This window comes from Tamandua tetradactyla, chromosome 6 (assembly GCF_023851605.1).
Source record: "Tamandua tetradactyla isolate mTamTet1 chromosome 6, mTamTet1.pri, whole genome shotgun sequence".
In the NCBI taxonomy this organism is placed as follows: Eukaryota; Metazoa; Chordata; class Mammalia; order Pilosa; family Myrmecophagidae; genus Tamandua; species Tamandua tetradactyla.
This window is the reverse complement of record NC_135332.1, coordinates 153883075-153904152: the sequence shown is the minus strand read 5'-3', so window position 1 is coordinate 153904152 and position 21078 is coordinate 153883075. Positions and strand designations below refer to the sequence as shown.

Here is a 21078-nt window from a genome sequence, read left to right as displayed (position 1 = left end):
ACCTAAACATCAGAGCTAAGACCATAACACTTTTAGAAGAAAATGTAGGGAAGTATCTTATAAATCTTGTGATAGGAGGTTATTTTCTAGACCTTACATCCAGCGCATGAACAGTGAAAAAAAGAAATAGATAAATGGGATCTCCTCAAAATTAACACTTTTGTGCATCAAAGAACTTTCTCAGGAAGGTAAAAAGGCAGCCTGTGCAAGGGAGACCATATTCGGAAACCACATACCAGGTAAGAGTTTCATATATAGAACATATAAAGAGATTCTACAACTCGACGACAAAAAAACAAACAACCCAATTTAAAAATGGGCAAATGGCATGAACAGAGATTTTTAAGAAGAGGGAATACAAATTGCTAAATGGCATATGAAAAGATGCTTGACTTCACTGATTATAGTGGCAGTTTTTGCAGATGGAGGTGGCCTAAGGGTACAATGACTGACGAGTGGAAGGGGGAGCTGCTGTGTAAACATACAGCAGACTGCTGAGTGGCTGTGAGAAGGAATGAAGTTGTGAGGCATACAGTTAGGTGAATGAACCTTGAGGACAGTATGTGGAATGAAATGTCAGAAACAAAGACAAATATTATCATACCTCACTCCTGCGGACTAACGATAATACAGAAACTCAGAGAATTGAAGTCGAGAGCATGGGATATCAAGTTGTAGCCTGTTGTCCAGGGTCCTAGGTTGTAAGCTCTTACAGTCACATCTCTTCTGGAGTTGTAACTGTTATTTATACATTCTGAGATACTGAGCTATTTGTGTAGAACCTAGTCGTTCCCAGAAATGTTGGGTATTTGTGACACGTGAAACTCAGTGTTAGAGCACTGAGTCAGCATTACCCCATAGAGCTGCTGTTGAAAAAATGATCAGACTTTGACTAGAGATATGAATGAAGCTCATCTGGATAGGACTAAGTTAAATCAGAATACAGGGTAAAGGATGTTGTGGTCCATATTTTAAAATTTCAACTTCTCTGTGAATTCAAAGAAATATTTGGTGTAAAATTTATATTTTCGGTAGCATATTATCTAATTTAACTTCTAAGGCCAGTTTATTAGAACACAGCGTAATTACATGAACTCTTGAATAGTGTGTGAAATCTTGTTGTTTTGTACAGATTTTTAGTGGAACCTAGACTGTGAGCTCTTATAGTGCCTATAAGACTGAACTAAGTCACATTTAGTTCAGAACTGTTAATGTTATTTCTAGATTTTGAGATGCTCTGCTATATGTGTATAACCTGGTATCTCCCTGGTGCTGTGACTTTGTGTGACACCTAAGACTCAGAGTTGGAGTTCTGCAGGTCTGACAGTCAGCATTGCTACATACAACAATTGTTAGAGGAACCAAAAAAAGATTTCAAGCTTCGGTGAGAGATAAGAATAAAACCGTTTGGGTCAGGATTAAGGTAAATCAGAAAACAGGAGTGAGGGTGACATTGCCGGTATTTTAGAACTTTGTATAAGACTGAAGAAAGAGAGGTTTAGGTTATGCAAAACCGAAATTTTCTGTAGTACATAATCTAACTTAACCTCTCTGGGTAGCTCATTTAAACAACCAAAACACCTGAAGCCCATAATGGGAATGAGGGCTTATAGTTCTGTATAGCTTAATATAATACCTGGATATGTATCAGCTTATGTTGAGCAGATAATTTAAAGTATTGGTAAAGTACCTTGAGGAACAGGAGGAAAAATAAGGAACTGTTAAGCTTTATCACTGGGGAAACCGCTGATATTGTCTCAAACATTAGGGACTCCAGAGTCAATAGACCAAGCCCTTGATTTTGAGGCTTGCTCTTGTGAAGCCTATTACTGTAGTAGAGAAGCTAAGTCTACCTATAGTTAAGCCTAAGAGTTATTTCTAGAAAACCTTTTGTTGTTCAGATGTGGCTTCCCTCTCTAAGTCCAACTCTGCAAATGAAATCATTACCCTCCCCCCTACATGGAACATGACATCTAGGGGTGAAGGTCTCTCTGTCAACATGGGACATGACTCCCAGGGGTGAACCTGGCCCTGGCAGCATGGGATTGACAAAGCCTTCCTGACCAAACGAGGAAAGAAATGTAACAAAATAAGATATCAGTGACTAAGAGAGTTCAAGTACAATTGAGAAGCTATTCTGGAGGCTACTCTTAACACTTAAGCTTAATGCAACTCTTCAGCTTCAGCTAAATATTGCTAACCACCAGGGTTTGCCAAACTCCAATCAAAATCATTCCTGTCAACCCTAAAGAACACCAAGGGCTTTATTCTGAGATTCTGCAAAAGTTTCACACACTAAGATTACTTTCCAGGAACCTACAATCTCCAGATGGATTACTAGACCAGAGAAGTCCTGGAACACTGAGGAGACAGCCTCTCCCAAGTACATCAGCTAGTTCCATTCCCCTGTGCCATATTATCGACACCCCTTTCCAACATGAAAAAATTAGAATAGGCATGGCCCAAATACCCCTAAAGATTGGAAGGAGGATCAAAGGAGAAGGAGGAGTTGTAACAGAGAAGATAGGATTTAACAAAGAGTATGACTGCTGAGTCATTAAACAGATATTTCTTTCAGTTTCCAGTGACTTGGAGCAGTTAGAAGCAAACCTAAAATTATGGAACTGTAACACATACCAAACTCTGCAATCTGTTCTATAGCTACTTGTTACAATGTACTTTGAAATTCATTACTTTTTTGTATCTATATTTCACAATAAAAAGTATTTAAAAAGGTCAGTATATGTGGAGCAAGAAAGCAAAGTTTCCCTTAATTCCCTATCTCACCTACCCATCATTTGCATCCCAATCTGATTTTCCTTTCCAAGAGTAAACACTGTTAACAGATAACCATGTGTTTTTGTGTACTTTATCCTGTGCTGTCATATCAAAACATTTTTTAAACTAAATTGAATCATACTTGCATATTCTATCTTGTGTTTAAAGCTATCTCAGTATATTTAACAGTTACTTGGTATTACATAGAATGGCTGTTCTGTAGTTAACCATTTCCCTGCCAGTGCTCTCTAGATAAAGACTCCAGGAAAACATCTGCAATGAAACAGTTTGGATTTATTTGTTTTAGCAAAGGAGAATATATATCATGGGGAAACCACAGGGTGTCTAAGAGGCTGTTACTAAGGACTTACTATCTTCTGGTTCTTATTTAGGTGATTTGCAGGAGGATTTAAGAAAACAGGTTTTGGATTGAAAAGTGTCAGAAAACAGGATAATGTTGTGGTTGGGTACATAAATAATTTTATCTAGGGAAGACTATACCAATGCTAAAGCTGTTATTAGTGAAGAAGTTGGAGTCACTCATCATCTTTGTGGCTTGAACAGTGTTCATGTTTTATCTGTGTTCAGACGTGATTGTGGAGTGATGCTGTTTTTGTCTGGCTCCATCATGGTCAACAGAGTGGCCTTGTGTGATATTGATGTTCTCTGAAATAAGTTATGTTCATTAGTAGAGTATAGCTATAAGTAACAGGTCAGCTTGTAGCAACACCAAGACCTCACTAATACTAGCGGGTGGGCTCTTAGCTATCAGTAGCTGCTTTTTTCTTTCTCACTTTATTGGTAAATAACAGAATTATTTCCTTGTTGCCATTGGCAAAATTTTTCATTTTCATTGCTGCATTGAACATTCTTGTTACATGGATCTTTGTGACATGGACAAGCTTTTTGTTTTCTTTTACATGGGCAGGCACCAGGAAGTGAACCTGGGTCTCTAGCATGGCAGGCAAGTACTCTGCCTGCTGAACCTCTGTGGCCTGCCGCATGTATAAGTATTTTTATAGTATAGATTTGTAAAAGTGGAATTTTATTGAAATTATATAAAACATCATGCAGTTTCATTTGTGATAATCTCCAAGAAGCCTGTACTTACTCCTTTTCCAGGTACCAGTAGGGTACTTTCACCAAGAATGAACATTACCAATCTAAGATTTTTTTGGTCTGTCTAATGGGAAAATATTATTATGTTAATCTTTTTTGTTTACTACTAGTGAGTGTCCATACTTTGACCATTTTTTCTTCTCTCGTTTGCAATTTTGAATAACGTATTTCTTGTTCTTTTTAAGACTTCTTTATATGAGTATTTGTCATGCATTATATTTGTAGCAAATATTTTTCTCCTTGTCTCCTGCTTGTCTTTTATTTATATATAGGAAAGTTTTCTCTGCCACAAAATTATAAAAACATTATGTATTTTCTAGTAAATTAATTTTGCATTTCCTTTATAAAACATTGAGATTGCTAGTCAGTTGTGCATGGTGTGAGGGAGTGATTATTCTTCTCTCCAAAGATCTCTAGTTGTCTCAGTACCATTTGTTGACTAATCCATTTTTCTCACTAATTGGAAATACCGCATCATGTTCTAAATGCCTACATAAGCATCATCCTGCAGTAAGATTTCTCTTAATTGACCTCCACTTAACTGAGTAACCAGATTAACTAATAGTCTTTATTTCCTCTGTGATTGGATGTTTACTGTTAATCAGCTACTTAGTAGTATGCTGATACAGTTCTGTTTCTGCAAGTTTTCTTCATCATTAAAACTTCAGATTCAGTCATTCTGAAAACCTTATGCTTCCTATGCTTATTATATTTTCACTATTTAATTCAGTATTCAAATAAGTAAAATATGAGTATAAAAGAAGAAAAGGTCCTGTTTTTCAAAGAAAATTGGATACTTTAGAAAGAATCAATAATAGGTCACTTAAAAACTGGTTAGTAAGGATCTTGTATATAATTTATTTAAATTTTATTAATATATGCATAGCTCTAAATATTTCCAGGAACAAGGGATGAAATACGTGAATCAAGGATTATTTTTTTTACAGTAGGAAAATCTGTTAAACTGTAAACTAAAACTTTAATTCAAAAAATTGTTGACTAGATTTTACTTGGGTATATGAGAAGTAGTATATTTCCTTTTAGGTATTTTATATATTTTTGTCTAAAACATCTTCAATGATGCAATCCATCTTATGCCTTTGAATTTTAAGGACGTAGACACAAAAAAACTTAACAAGCATAAGTTGGTAGTAGTTTAAATGTAGTTTTTTGATACTTAACTTAAAATACTGATCATTAATTCTTAAATTAAGAATGAAAGCTAGGAACGCTTGGAGTGTATAATGATAGTGACTAAATGTACAAATTTAAAAATGTTTTTGCATGAGAAAGAACAAAGGAATGTCAATACTACAGGGTGTTGAAAATAGATGGTAATTAATATTTTAAAACTTTAACTTATGTGTGAGACTAAAGCAAAAAATGTTTATTTGGAACAAAATTTATATTTTGACTAGTGCATTTCCTAACAAAGCTTATGTGAACAGTTTAATTGAACACCATACTACATGGAACCTTGAGTAGGGCATGAGATTCTGTAGGTTTGTCCAGAATGATACCCCGATAAATTTAAAAAAAATTGAAAAAAGAATGAAAGCTAGATTATTCCATGTGTTAATTATCTGTTGCAGTGTAACAAATTAGTCTAAAACTTAATGACTTGAAACAATAAACATTTTTCATCTCACAGTTTTCTGTGGGTCAGAAATGTGGGAGTGACTAAGCTGGATGGCTCTGGCTCAGCGTTTCTCCTGCAGTTATAGTCCAGAAGTCAGCCAGGACCACCACTGCCGTCATCTGAAGGCCTACTAAGTCTGAAGGATATGGTTCCAAATTGATTCACTTACAGGGTGCTGGTTACTGGCAAGAGGCCTCCCCATGCTCCTCTCCCTGAAGATATCCTCACAACATGGTAGTTAATCTCCCTCAAAGTGTGCAACCCAAGAGAAAGAGCAAGGTGGAAGATGTAATGTCTTTTATGACTTATCTTAGAATGTTTTTTAAGACCTAGTCTTAAAAAATCTTTTGTAACTTAATCTTAGATGTCACATACCATCATATCTACCATATTTTATTTTTTAGAAATAATCACTAATGCAGATCATGCTCAAATGAAGGAAGGTTAGGCTCCATCTTGTGAAGAGGCGATGATAAGATTTTGTGGACATATTTTTAAACCACTACACTGCAGATACTTATTTTTATGTGTATATGGATCAGGGAGAAGAAAGGGGTAGTTTTATAATATTTGACTTCTTTTAGGACACTGCTTTGGGGAAACCACGAGAGGTGTTTCGACTTCCTGCAGATTTGACAGCATATGACGATCGCCTTTGTGCATCTATCCATTTCTCATCTTCTACCTGGGTTACCTTGTCAGATGGTACTGGAAGATTATATCTTATCGAAACAGGTGAACGTGGAAATAATGATTCTGAAAAATGGGAGGTGAGGTTTGTTTTTTGTTTTTAGACTTCTTATGCAAATTCCTGAAAGCATATGTAAATTAAACTTCAGTTATTTTAAAATAACATTTTTCAAGAATAAACTGTGATCTCTTGGTTTCCATAATATATGATGTTTTGGATCTCTTTTCTGATTAAATTATATAATATATACCTTTTACAAGATTGCTATGTTGACGTTGGAACCATTCCTACTTTGATCTGGGGTCAGTGTGGTTGTCAGGAATTGCAATCATGTGTTTAAGGAGGGAGATACTCTTATTTTCACTTGATACTTCTTTTCTAGAAGACTACTTTTAGTTCTCTTTCTCCTTTAGATTCTGTTCAGTTGCTCTGGGATTGTCTTTATTTTTAAGCCAACAATATTGATCATTTTACTGTGTTATACAAATAGATACTTTTTAGAAGTTCCTTTTTCAAGGTATGTTATTTAAACTTGCCACCTTTATTTAAAGTCTTGTATTTTTGTATTCATTGTAATAAATAGTATCCAGATTGATGGATTGTCAGAATTCCTTGTATTCCCTCTGTGCCATTTGTATTCGCATAATGTGTTCATTTGTGTTTGTAATTTTTTTTTTGTAGATTATGTTTAATGAAGAGCTTGGGGATCCTTTTATCATAATGCACAGTGTCTCATTGCTAAAAGTAGAAGAACATTCAGTAACTACCCTGCTTCTTCGAATAGAGAAAGAAGAATTGGATATGAAGGGAAGTGGTTTCTATGTTTCTTTGGAGTGGATCACCATCAGTAAGAAAAATGAAGGTAAAATGTGACAAAATTCTGAATCTCCCTGATGTGATTTAGTAGGTTTCAAAATGTAAAGCTGTCCCTGAAACAGTTGTTTGTACTTTCTTGGGTATTATCTTATGATTTTAGTACCTGTCACCTGGTGGAATTAATTTTATCCATAGTTAGGTTCTTCTCAGGTATGGGTAGCAGAAAAAATATATTGTCTTTCACAGTCAATTTTATGTCTTTTTGTATAAAAAAGAGATATTACATAATTTTTGAAGAATTTAAAATGTATATTTTTAATATATACATGTTCTTATATATATGAACAAAGATATACATAGGATTTCTATATAAAACTAAATGTAAATTAAGTATAAATTATGAAATAATTTAAGTATAAACTAAATATAAATACCTAAATGGAAATGAATACCTTCATTTCATTAAATCAACCCTGTGATTTCTCTTAAATCTAATTGAACTTTGCCTTTTGTTTCTGCTCTCAGGAAAAAGTCCTTTTTCTCACCTGCAGTGCTTTCAGTGGTAGAAAAATCCTAACCCATTGTTTGGAACTTTGTCAGACTTCTAGTTTGGGTATTAAAAATCACTTTCTCCTATGAATTAGGATTCCTTAGTGGTTTGGACTTATTCTTTGCCAGTGCTTAGTTCCCACAGACTCTTTAATATTTTGGGTGTGATTTTCTACAGTTTAGATCTATTGGAGCTTGTTTACATGATGACCACTCTTTTTCTCAACAATCTTTGTTAAATTATTCGTTTAACAAAGCAGCCTTAAATTATCATTCATCTCTTTAGAAAAATATCTTTTTTTCTTTCCTATAGCTGCAAATTTACAGTCTGATTAAGGCTAATTGTTTCCTAGGAGGACGGTCCCTTTTATTTTTAAATGAATACTGGATGTATGTGAGTTTATAGAATAATTCCTAATTAAACTGTAAGCTGAGTAAATGTACTAGATTTGTTCTTTGAAGTATTTAATGCAATTTGTTCATTACATTTCCCCAGTGTTGTAGTTTTACCTCTGAAGGAATAGAGTAACTTAAAACTTTTAAGTTACTAGATCAGGGTTTGGTGAACTGTTTCTGGAAAGGACAAGGTTAATATTTTAGGCCTTATGAACTATACAATCTCTGGCACAACTACTCAGCTATACTAATGTGGCATGAAAGCACCCATAGACAGTACACCAATAAATAAGCTTAGTTGTGTTTCAATAGTACTTTGTTTATGGATGCTGAAATTTGAGTTTCATATAATTTTTACATGTAGTTAAATATTCTTTTGATTTTTTCAGCCATTTAGAAAAGTTTTACAGACTTTACAAACTACAAGTACAATCCACTTTAACAAGATCACTGTATAAGTAAAGGAATGTACTTGATTGAAGTGATTGAGTACTTTTTCAAGCAAAAAATAATGTTTTTTCACAGAGTACATTGTTAATATACCAAAACCTTTTAGGTTCTTATTAATTTATATCTTTAAAACTTTAAATACTGTTATTTATGGTTGCTCACTATAGGCATAGAGATCTCTTAAGTGTACATAGAGATCATTTTTATTACAAACATATTTCATTTTAAGGAAACCCCTAATCAGTGCATAGAATCAGCTGAAAATTAGTCCACAACACGCTTTTCTCTTACAACAATTTGTTAACTCTTATTAGAAGATACCTATTATATACCTGCTAAGAAGTTAGGCAGGCTGTTTTCATAGAAAAGGTAAGAAAGCTGATACTCCAGTAAGTTAGCCTCTTTTAAGGTCTATAGTGCCACTATCTTACAGAACTTTCTCCAAAATGGGCATGTTTATATGTGTGCTGTTTAGTACCATAGCCACATGTGTCTACTAAACACTTGAAATGTGGCTAGTGTGACTGGTGAACTTTTACTTTTACTTAATTTTAACTAATAGTTACTTGAGGCTAATGGCTATTACATTGGACAGCACAATCTGGTGCAAGTCAAATTCATCACACTCTGCTGAATTTATAAAAATTTAGGTTATAAACCTTTTATTCTTATGAAAAGATCCTTCATACTATGTGCCTTTTTAGTACATCTAAAATATTTAGTTTCAATTAAAATTAATCTACAAATATTTAAGTATATTTTTATAATACAGTTTTTTATTCATAATGTTGGTTCAAAAATACTTTCATTTTCCTACAGAGGGCAAAAAATATGAAATTATTAAGCGTGACATTCTCCGTGGAAAGTCAGTGCCACATTATGCTGCTGTTGAGCCTGATGGAACTGGTCTAATGATTGTTTCCTATAAGTCTTTCAATTTTGTTCATGTTGGTCAAGATCTTAAAGAAAATAAGGATAAAGATATGCCAGAGAAAATCAAAGGTAATATTAATTTTCATAGAGCTTATGTGTATCTGTATACATATATATTTATGTCTATTTTGTCTTGCCTGGTTAGATTATGCATTCTACCAGGGCAAGATAGATGCTTAATTTTTCTTTGTTTTCCTTTAGATTTTCCAAAAGAGTGCTTAGTAAAATTTGCCACGTAAATTGTGTGAACTGATTAATATTTTTTTAATTGCCAAAAATGTTTTTTTAACCTGTGATCTAATTTGCTTACCTAATTAGATGTTTAATAAGTATGTATTGAATAAAAAATATGTATTTGTTGTTGACATCTATTTGAGAAACTAATATACTTTGTTTTATTAATGGGTGTTATGCTTTTTTTAAATTTAAAATCAGCTAAACTTCACTCAATATCTGTGTACACTAATGTATATGTTTTTACCCTTCATATGAAACTGAAAGTTCTTTGAGGGCAGAATCACTGACTAATTTTCCACATTGTTTGAATGGAGGTAATATAGAATGAAAAGAATAATAACAATCTTTTAAAAGAAATTTATATTCGTATACAAAGAATACATATTCTTTTAAAGCTGTTCAAGCCAACATCCCTCATTAATCATTATTGTTCATATTTCTTATGTTTATAGCCAGAGAAGAGTATATTTTACTTGACAGGGATTTTCATAATGTTTAGCAATATATTCCTCTTTGAAGTTACCTTTTTTGTAACTTATTTAAAATAATATTTAAATTCTCTCTTTTAGTACTCTTAGAGTTATTAAAAATATTATTTGTAAAGTATTTTCCAATATTAATGTAATGAATGTTTGAAAAAATTTCCCCTAGGTTTATAAATACCTAAACATTTATACTCTGGATACAAAGGAATTGTGCTTGATGGACATTTTTTTTTAGCCTCTCAACGCCCCTGTTTCCTCATATGTGATGTTTTTGAGTTAGATTCTGAGATCCCTTAGTGAATAAATTTTATGGTTCTGTCTTAATTATGATGTTAACTGTGTGTATATATATTGTAAAGAGTAGGAAGAAAGAACAGAGGAGGAGAGGAGAGGGGGAGTGAGAGGAAGGGAAAGAATGAGAATAAAGGGTTACTGCCATTAATATTTTTTATGAGTTCCTGTCTTGTGAAACATTAGGTAAGATTGGAAGAGGAAAATGTCAGGTGTAATTGCTACAACTCTGTAAGTTAAATTCCCCAGAAACAATGTTTGTGTTGTTTATAATTTATTTGTTGAGGCAATCACTAGAAAATATGCCAAGATTCTTTTAGGTAGATGTTCTTTTGTGTATTAAATGCTTGTATTTTTGTCTCTAATTTTTATGAGATAATTTATTTTTCTTTTCCCAGTAGAACCTCTGTATTACTGGCAACAAACTGAAGATGATGTGACTGTAACAATATGCCTTCCTGTTGATAGTACTAAAGAGGACGTACAAGTACGATATCTACCTGATCAAATTAGCATTGTGCTGAAGGGCCAACAGTTTTTGGAAGGAAAGCTCTATTCCTCTATTGATCATGAAAGTAGTACATGGATAATTAAAGAGAATAATAGGTATTTTTAATAGTTTTGTTTTGTTAAAATATTTAAATTTTATTTTTTATTATTTTACTTTTCTTTTTTTTTAACTCTTCCCACAGTGATTACATCAAAGGTATATGATAGATTCATCTGTTTTGCTAATTATTTCCTTAAGACAGATGCTTAAAGTGGAAGTACTGGGCCAAAGAGCATAATTGTAGTTAAGTAAAGTACTAGTATAATTGCCCCTTGCCGTATATGGTAGTGTTTTTTGTTACTCACTCTGGATATAATAATAATAATGATAATCAATTTGGTGAAAATGGTTATTTTAAGTTTAGTTTTTTATACTTTCTAATAGGAATATACGTTTTTTCTTTTGACTTTAATTTCCTCACTAGATTTTAAAATATATGAAAATATATACAGTGAGAATCTTCCATTCAGGCCCTCCAGTCCTCCATTTCTGTAACCCCCACAAACACTAAGTAGTTTCCTTTCAGTGGTTTCTTATGCATATCCATTGGGCAGCATATAAATTCTTTCTGCAACAAAATTTTTTTAGACATATTATACACAGTTATACATCTTGCTTTTCTTCACGTCCCACAATAAATTTTGAATGTCTTTCCATAAAGAATACATATTTTTTTATCCTCTTTTATGGTTTTATAGTATTTTACTGTATGAATTGCACTGTTAGTCCCTGGTTGTTAGACATTTAGGTTGTTTCCAAATTTCGATTTTTTACTACAGTGAAAAGCTTTTGTGTGTGTATATATATATACACACACACATACATCATGTATAGGAATATATATGAAGGATAAATTCCCAGATGTGGAATAATTAATGTATGTTTGAAAATTGTTGGAGATTAATGATTTTTTTTATTTCTATTGGCCATGTATATTTATTTTGTGAATTGCCTGTTCAAGACACAAAAAACAGTAGGCTTAAAGGGAAAAAATGATGACATGGATAGTGTCAAAACCAAAATCAAAAAAAAAAATTTTTGCCCATTAAAACTGAAAACATAACACCACTAAGAAAACAAAGACAAGCCACAGGCCAGAAGAAAATATTTACAGTACACGTATCAAACAAAGGGCTTCTGTCCTCTATCTGTAGGTTCATAATGAATCTGTAAAAAGACCCTAATTTTAAAAAATGGTCAAATAATTTGAGCAGGCACGTCACAATAGAAGACATATGAATGACTGGAAAGCACATAAAAAAGTGATTAACATTGTTCATCACTAGGGAAATACAACTTAAAACCAGAATAAGGCACTACTGTGTGGCTAAAAGTAAGCTGATAGTATAAAATATTGATTAGGATATGGGGCAACCAGCAGCTCATACTTTGTTGGTAGGAGTGTAAAAATAATACAGTCACTTTGCAAGTTATTTAGTAGTTTCTTATAAAGTTAAACATACACCTACTTTATAGCTCAGCAGTTCTATTGCTTGATAGTTACCCAAGAGAAATAAAAGCACGTTAAAAAAAACTTATACAAATATGTTCACAGCTTTCTTCATGAAAGCCAAAAAACTAGAAACAACTCAGATATTCATAAAAAGGTGTATGGATAAACACATTGCGGTATATTCATACAGTGGAATTCTACTCTTCAATAAAAAAGAATGAACTGCTTATATACATAACAGCATGAATGAATCTGAGAAATGTGGAAAGAAGCCAGAGATATAAAGTAAATACCATATGATTTCACAAATGAGGATTTCTGGAACTATCAAAACTAATCTGATACAAATTAGAACAGTAATTACCTGTAGGGTGTGGGAGATTGACTGGAAAAGAGCAGAAGGAATTTTCTGGGGTGACAGTACCTTCACTGGGTTAAACAGAGGCATGCATTTGTCAAACTCAATAATGAATAATATTAGGCAGTCAATTTTTAAAATGTTCTGATTTGGCCAGAAAATGGGTGCTTGGTTAATTTAAAATAGAACCTTAATCATCTGACCACGTAGTTAATACTGCATTAAAGGTAAATGAGGTATTTTAACTTTAAGTACAGTTCTTAAGTAGTAATATGACCCATTATGATTCTTTGATGATCCTGGGAATCTAAGAAATATATAACTTGGTCAAAAAATTTTTAAGCTTTAAAAGCTAGGTATCCTGAATTCATTTTATTAATGGAGATATTTGGTGACTTACACATTTTATTATATCACCAAAAATACAGTTATCTGAAAGAATCTTTCAAAAATATTTCATAAATCCATATATTTTATGTGTGAGAGATTTGAGAACAGCATTTATAAATTGGCAAAGTAACTAGTTATATATATATACCATTAAATGTTAAGTCATCAAGCAGTAACTCAGCAAAAGTCTAGGGGAATAGCTGGAACTCATCCAAATGATTTCATCATTTAGTACATGAACATAGACCAGTGTTGTTTTTCCACTAAATTTGAGGTGCTTGGTTACTATTTTATGTTACAAAGAATAATTATAATGATGTGTAGTTGGTATCATTGGTTTAGAAACAGGATTTATTTTTCTGTACTTGATTAAATTATTCATCTGTTTTTCAGATAGTTAATACAAGTTCCCTCTCACTTTGGATCATTGACTGCTTATAATTTATTACTTATGGCATTATATGTTCATTTTGTTTGGATGGTGATAGTCTCTTTCCAAAATGTAGAAATGCGGTCATGCTAAAAGAGTATTTTGATTAGGCATGCAAATTAATGATGGTTCAGAAATTGTTTGTAACTGAAATTGTATGCACTCTTTCAAATCTCTTTAGGTAGCCACTAAGAACAATATTTAAACATTCTGGATATTGGATAAAGTTCTTTAATAGCTATTTACATATACTTTTTCAGAGAGGTAGAATAGTGCAGTGGTGAAGAACACGGACTTGGAGCCAGACCTTTTTACTAGATTGGCAAGTTACTTAACCTCTCACTGCCTTTTTTTCTTATCTGTAAAATGGAGATAATAGCATGTGCCTTATTTGGTTGTTGTGAGCGTTAAATAAATTAAACATTGCAAGTACTTAAGACAACACCTGGCATGTAATAAATGTTAGGTAAGTATAAGCTGCTATAATTTTTATCATTATCAAGATGAGCTTTCTCCTTAAAAAGATAACTAAATTTGAACATTATTGATTGTGGTGGTAATTTTCAGTGCTCCTTTCATATTACATAAGAAAGATTCATTTGTATGGTCTCTTAAAATAAGTAGTTTCATAAAATTTTAAAATGTCACAATTAATTCATGATGTGGTCAAAATAACACCCTTGAAAAAGAATAGCTGATAAGTTTTCATGTTCTGTTTGATAATTAGGATAATAATTGTTATTGTATTCTTACAGTTGTTTGCTTGCAGTTGTGTTCCAGGGTGTGGATTGGTATGGAGCATGTGTACCAAAGATGTTATATGGACAGGATTGCTTTGCTCTATGAAACAGCTACCACCACTGCTCCTCCTAAAGCAGCTACTTGGATGTTTCTTCCTAGTCAAGAGGAGCATAGACCCAATTTCCTTATTCTTCTGTGTCTGCAGTCTGCCCTCTCTCAGCTCTTTCTCCCTTTCCTTCTGCATCTATCCTTAATCTCAGGATTTCTTGATTGGCCCTTTTTAGTGCATTTAGAAATTGTTTTTTACCACATTTAATCTTTTTTTTTTTCCTGTGTTAATTACCACAGCTAATTTTTTTCTAATTTCTACATTGCAATTTTTAAAAATCTGCATTTTGAAAATTGACATTTCTGTTGATATAAACTGCCTGATACCTTAGATTAATAATCATGGCTACTAGTTAGTGAAAATGAAGTTAATTGTTGGCTCCACACACAAACAGGTACACTTTGACTGTAGGTCCATTCCATATTATTTTACATGACCATTCCAAACCCACTCCCTGTTAAATGTCTCAAATAACCATGTTGCTTGCATTCCTGTGTTACTTAATTTTAATAATACATTACAGCCGAAGCTGTAGTACTTCCCTTGGTGGTCTTACTTTTCTAGTTATTCTTCTCTTCAATCCATCCTTCACATTCTTACTGAAGTAATTTCAAACACCATTTTTTATACAGTCTTTGGATGAATTTCCACTGATACTTTCTTGATTAAATCTAAATTATTTAGCCTTGGATTATAGGTTCCTCATCACATGCAAAGCTAAAACAAACAAGATTTTGGTAAAACATTCTCTGGACACCAGAAGGATAATTTCTATGGAAGATATTTTTGTATGTAACTGATTTTATAATTTGTGTAGTTGCTTAATGTAAAATCACTTTTCCCATTTATACTTATAGCTTGGAGATTTCCTTGATTAAGAAAAATGAAGGACTGACATGGCCAGAGCTAGTAGTTGGTAATAAACAAGGGGAATTCATAAGAGACTCAGTTCAGTGTGCTGCAATAGCTGAACGCTTGATGCATTTGACCTCTGAAGAACTGGTAAGTAACTGAAGTAGTACTTTGACTCTCAGGGGTTCTGAAGTGTGTCATGAGGATTATGTCATATTTTTCAAGTATTTTGTTATTCCTATTTTTAAAAAAAGGTCAGATACTCCTGTCTGATGTTTGAATACAGCTTATATTCTAATTTTCCTTCTGTCCACTCTGTGACTATATACATAAATGTGTGGGTTCATTACATAGGGAATGTGTCTGTATGTGTATATCTAGGTATCTCTCTCCTGTATGCATTCACCTTTACAAGAAATGACTAACTACTGTTGGCAGGGACAAATATTAGTTTTACAGTGTACCTTACTCATAATCTGCTTATCAGCAACCAAAATTTTTTATATAATTTTAGGATATCAGAAAGGATGTGTGTATGTACATTTGTATGTGTTGTGCATAGTATAGTTATTTTTTTTTTTTTTTTTTTTTTTTAAAGAAAGACAGAGAAGGAAGGAAGGATAGAAGGAAGGAAGGGAGGAAGAAAGGGAAACATCTTTAAACATTTTCTTATTTTTATTATATTTTGTTTGTTTGTTTGTTTTTTACATGGGCTGGGGCCGGGAATCGAACCGGGGTCCTCCGGCATGGCAGGCAAGCACTCTTGCCCGCTGAGCCACCGCGGCCCGCCCAGTATAGTTATTTTGATTGACAAAGTAATTCAGTGAAATGGTGACAATGACAGCATGCTAGTCCGTCAACTATGAGGTTTACCATGCCTTTTTGTATTTTAATCTTGGTCATAAAATCTAATTTCCAGTTCTCTTTTGAAAGGGTGTATTTATATTTCATAAAATCTATTCAGAAAAAAAAAACCTTGATTTTTTTTTGACAAAGATACATTTGTGTATTCATTTATTCCCTTTGAGTGTGTATTTTAATTAAGAAAAATGATGTAAACCCAATGTATTAAAGAATGGAAAAGGTCTAATTAGACTGATATAATTTTATAGGTCATTGAAAGTCTTGGTTTTTTGTTTTTTTCAGTCTCTCTACTTCATTTTGCATAGTCTCTGTTGCTGCGTCTTCAAGCTCATTGATCTTTCCTTCTTCAGTGTCTAATCAGCTGTCATTCCAATCTGTTTTTATTTTCATTTCATATATTTATTTTCTCTCATATATTGTATCTCTCTCCTCAACATAGTCTTATTTTCTTTATGTCTTTGAGCATATGGAACACATTTACAATAGCTTTTTAAATGTCCTTTAATGGTAATTCTATCATTCTGTCACTTCTGCACTAGTTCTTTACATTTCTTTTGTTTAGTTCTGAAATTAGTTTTATTTATTGCTGTGATCTAAACATTTTTTGATATTAAGAAATTCATCCCTTTATCATTATTTATGTTAATTTCTTTTTGAGAATCCAAACCCAGACAAAGAAAAACCTCCTTGTAATGCTCAAGAATTAGAAGAATGTGATATTTTCTTTGAAGAGAGCTCCAGTTTATGCAGATTTGATGGCAATACATTAAAAACTACACATGTGGTAAGTTCTTGGTAATATTTCTAAAAATTTGTTAGTTATTGTCTCAGGTGAGATAATAATTGAAGGATGAAATACATGTTTTTTCATGTTTTGCACAGTTACCTTGGGTTTAGTGTGGTGGTTTGCTTGGCAGTTATTGGCTATAGTGTAACTCATCACTATAAAGTAGTATCTTTCTGAAACCCCTTCACCACGGTAAAGCAATATTTTATTGGTACTACTGCATATTACTATCTTTCAGTGTGCTTTTTACCGTGCAGGATTTTTGTATACAGTTGTGATCCTCAAACTATATAACTTCAAATCTGCTTTGTTCATTCAAAATTATAAGGTATTTTCTCATGTTATTCACATCTCTGGTTTAATGGTTGGATATACCTTGATGTTAATGGTGGTGGTGGTGCGGGTTATTTTGTGGTTCTGGAGATTTAGTTACATCATTCATAATGATCTATTAAAACATCTCTGTTACATGAAGGCTTTTCTATGTTCAGGAGTATTTATCTCAACACAGAGTTATGGAATTGAATTAATGAGCTATAGAGTAAGGTTCTGTCAAATTGCTTTCCACTTTATAGTCTTACCTGTAATAGTTGCAATTGTCTATTTCATTACATCTTTGCTTTCACCTTCAATGTTTTGATTTTTACTAATTGTTATGCAGGATATAGGATCTCTTTTTAAAATCTGTGTTTGTAAACACATGTCTTCATGTATTAGCTCTTTCTTTATTTCTGAGAATTTGTTCATTTACGTGTCTTACTGGTTTTTGTGATCTGTTCATCCACCAGGGGATGGTAACCTTTTGTTATTGCTACAGGATGTTTCTCAATTTGTGATTTGTCCTCTTCCCCTCCCCAATATAGTTTAGGTATTTTATTCAGAATGTTTGGTGATGTACTTTATAACTACTTGTAACTGTTAGTAATTTGAAAATCAATCTAGGGAATTTATCTCAGTGTGTTGACCAGGAATAAAAAGCCAACTTTTCAGTTAAGGATTGGCCATTAATATTGTGGCTCACCCATTGACCAACTATACATTGGTTGGTCTCTTTTGAAAGATAAGACAGTTAAGAGTTAAGAACTTGAAGTAAACAGAAACAGACATGGGTTTAATACCACCTCTGCCACTTCCAATCTCTATGAATTTGAGCAAGTTATTTGATCAAATTCTATAAAGTAGCAACAGTAATAACCATCTACATGATCATTTGTTGTGAGGATTATGGAATTACTGTATTTGCCTGATAAAAGCTCCAAGTAAACAGCAACTATTAAGCATATTTCTTCACATAATGAAGACTTTAATTTTTAGGTAGGCAGATTTATTGATCTTTTTGCTTGTGATTTGTGCCACCAGTTATAAGCTTGAAAACCTCTCTAATCAAGTGATTTAATTTTTTATGTATTTTTTCCTACTTTTGAAGTTTATTTTTTTAGTCAACTAATTCATCTGGTTTGGGTGTTTTGTTGTTGTTTTGCTTTCTGATCTGCTATGATATCAGAAAATTGGCCATTTTTTCATATAGCTAAGATTTGGTCCTCAGCTTTATAGATATAGTTTTTTTTTGTTTTAAATTTAGAACGTTATTAGATATTCTTGCTCAGGGAAATCATTAATCATTAGTTAAATCTGTATATCCAGATATGTACTTCATACAGTTCTTTAGTGTTAGAAGGACCTCCCTAGAAAATAAGTTCTTAATTTGGAGCTGTACATGTAGAAATTAATTTAACCTTATTAACAAAACAAGACATGATAGGGCTTTAGGAGACTTACTCCAAGCCAAAGTAGTGGAGAGGAGAGAACAGTCAGTCTTGTGATATTCTGTTGTAGACCTCAGAGTTCTTTGATACAGGGTTTAAAAGCTTCCTTTTCAAGGAAAATCTTGAAAATTTCTGCCAAGTTTGGCATGTGTGGGTTTCTTTGTTTTGTAGACTTGGGGGTAAAAAATAGCAGAATTCATGGAAACAAAATTGTTTTGATCAGTCCAAAATCTCACTGGTTAAAAAGAAAATTACTGTTCTTCTCACTCACTGTTCCTTCCTAGTCTTTCTTGTGTACTTAACTGCTTCCTTTAACCAGTAGTTGACATTATATTACTGAAGGGAGTTGTAAAAATGAGCATTTCTAGGCTATATAAATCAATGTGATAGAATGACTGAGAATCAATGGGAAGGCAGGAGTGGCATTGGAGATCTACCAAAATTAAGTAGTGTTTTAGTTTGCCAGAATGCAATATACCAGAAACAGAACGTCTTTTTAAAAGGGAGAATTTATTAAGTTACAGGTTTACAGTTCTAAGTTACAATTAAAGCAAACCTATAAAAATGTCCAAATTAAGGCACCAACAAAAGGTTACCTTCACTCAAGAAAGGCCGATGAAGTGTAAGTTTTCTCTCTCAACTGGAAAGGTACATGGCAGATGTGATGATGTCTCCTATGTTTTTCTCCAGGCTTCTTGTTTCATGAAGCTCCTTTAGGGGCATTTTCCTTTATCTCCAAAGGTCTCTGGCTGTGTGGGCTCTGGTAGTTCTCATAGCTATCTCGTCCTTCTGAAACTTTTTCCAATATGCTTCCTCTTTTAAAGGATTCCAGTAAACTAATCAAGACCCACCCGGAAAGGGTGGAGTCATGCCTCCCTCTAATCCAAGGTTAATACCCACAATTAGGGAGTCACATCACCATTGTGAAGATAATCTAATCGGGTTTCCAATCTGTAGTACTGAATAGGGATTAAAAGAAATGGCTGCCTCCATGGATGAAATCAGGATTAAAACATGGCTTCTCTAGGGCACATAATCCTTTCAAACCAGCTCAAGTAGTTACTCTTATAATTGATCTTATTTTTATCTCTGCTTTCTTCTCCTTCCCACTACCCTACACACCAGTAGGTTCTAAAAGCACAGGTATAACATCCTCTTCATCATAATATTTCCAGCATTTACGAAAGGGTCTTAATCATATTCAGTGTTTAATATTTTTAGATTCAGTGGTAGCCACAAAATAAAAATTGTTTTCGGCCCATATTTTATCTCAGAAAATTTGCCTACATCTTTCTGTCTCCCTTCCTATTTAATCACTCTTCTAATTGAAAAGTAAACAGTGTTCCTGGTCAGAATGTTTTATGCAGTCTGGGCACTGACCCAATCCCAGCTAAGCAATGCTGCTCTTAGATTTTCTGGCAGTTTTATCTACGAGATATTGTCTAGTTCTAATAACATTGAGTCCCATGCTTAGCTCTATCTAGTCCTTATTGTGTGTTAAATCAGGGCCATTATGCAAATATTCTTCACTGCCTTGGGCTAAAGTTTAGAGACTCACTTTTAAAATGACTTTTAAATCTGACATGTTATAGACTGTTCTCATAATGAAGAATCTGCCCTCTTTTTCTAAAACAGTAGTCCTAGGAGCTGGGACTAGTTGGTTGTGTATCCTGCCTAGTTTATATGGAGAAGGCATCTGATCTTACATGTTATCATAAAAGGCTATTTTTTGAACTTTGCTTCTCTTCTAGGATTTCAGTTTACCTTAGTACTGCTAAGTATATTATTGGTTAATAGTTACTGTTGGTCCTTGAGAGCCCCCCCCCCCCCAATTAATGATAACCTCATTTCATTTTTTGTTATTGAGCATAATAAGAACTAAAACCAGGTTGGGCCACAGTGGCTCAGCAGGCAGAGTTCTCACCTGCTGTGCTGGAGACCCGGGTTCCATTCCTGGTTCCTGCCCATGCCAAAATAAAAGGTAAAAGAATAAAACCAAGTAGTGACAGAAGGGGACCAAAACAAAACCTCTATAACTAATAAATTATAGTAAGGGAGCCATACAGGTCTGCTCACTAAACCTAGAATTTGGCAATTTGTCTAGTCCCAAATAATACTGAAGCAGATCAGTCTGCTGTTGTTTCAAGTAAAAGTGATGTTGCATGAAAAAGTATTTTAGCACTTGCAACAAACAATTACACAAATGCTTTTCCTCAAAACAGACTCAGCACTTTGATATATAGCAGAAATACTTTACACTTACTTCCCCTTTACTCACACAGTTTATTAAAAAGACATGCTTTCAGTGGTCAAGATTTAATAAAATTAATAATTTTTTACTGCTTTCTCAAAGACATTTTCAAGTGAAACTAATTAATTCTATTTATTGTAACT

General features: G+C 33.2%; 1 protein-coding gene across 3 annotated transcripts in view; it reads left to right on the top strand.

Annotated features, from left to right (window-relative positions):
- The window catches only part of NUDCD1 (NudC domain containing 1), a 128024-nt gene that overhangs the window by 60371 nt on the left and 46575 nt on the right, over positions 1-21078 (top strand). For 2 of the 3 annotated variants that reach the window (XM_077167492.1, XM_077167490.1), the window contains exons 3-8: positions 6121-6306; positions 6909-7089; positions 9258-9440; positions 10783-10990; positions 15273-15417; positions 16790-16915. In XM_077167492.1, the coding sequence (XP_077023607.1) occupies positions 6121-6306; positions 6909-7089; positions 9258-9440; positions 10783-10990; positions 15273-15417; positions 16790-16915 (1029 nt within the window). The remainder of the gene's footprint in view (positions 1-6120; positions 6307-6908; positions 7090-9257; positions 9441-10782; positions 10991-15272; positions 15418-16789; positions 16916-21078) is intronic. The other variant, XM_077167491.1, reaches the window with a different exon arrangement.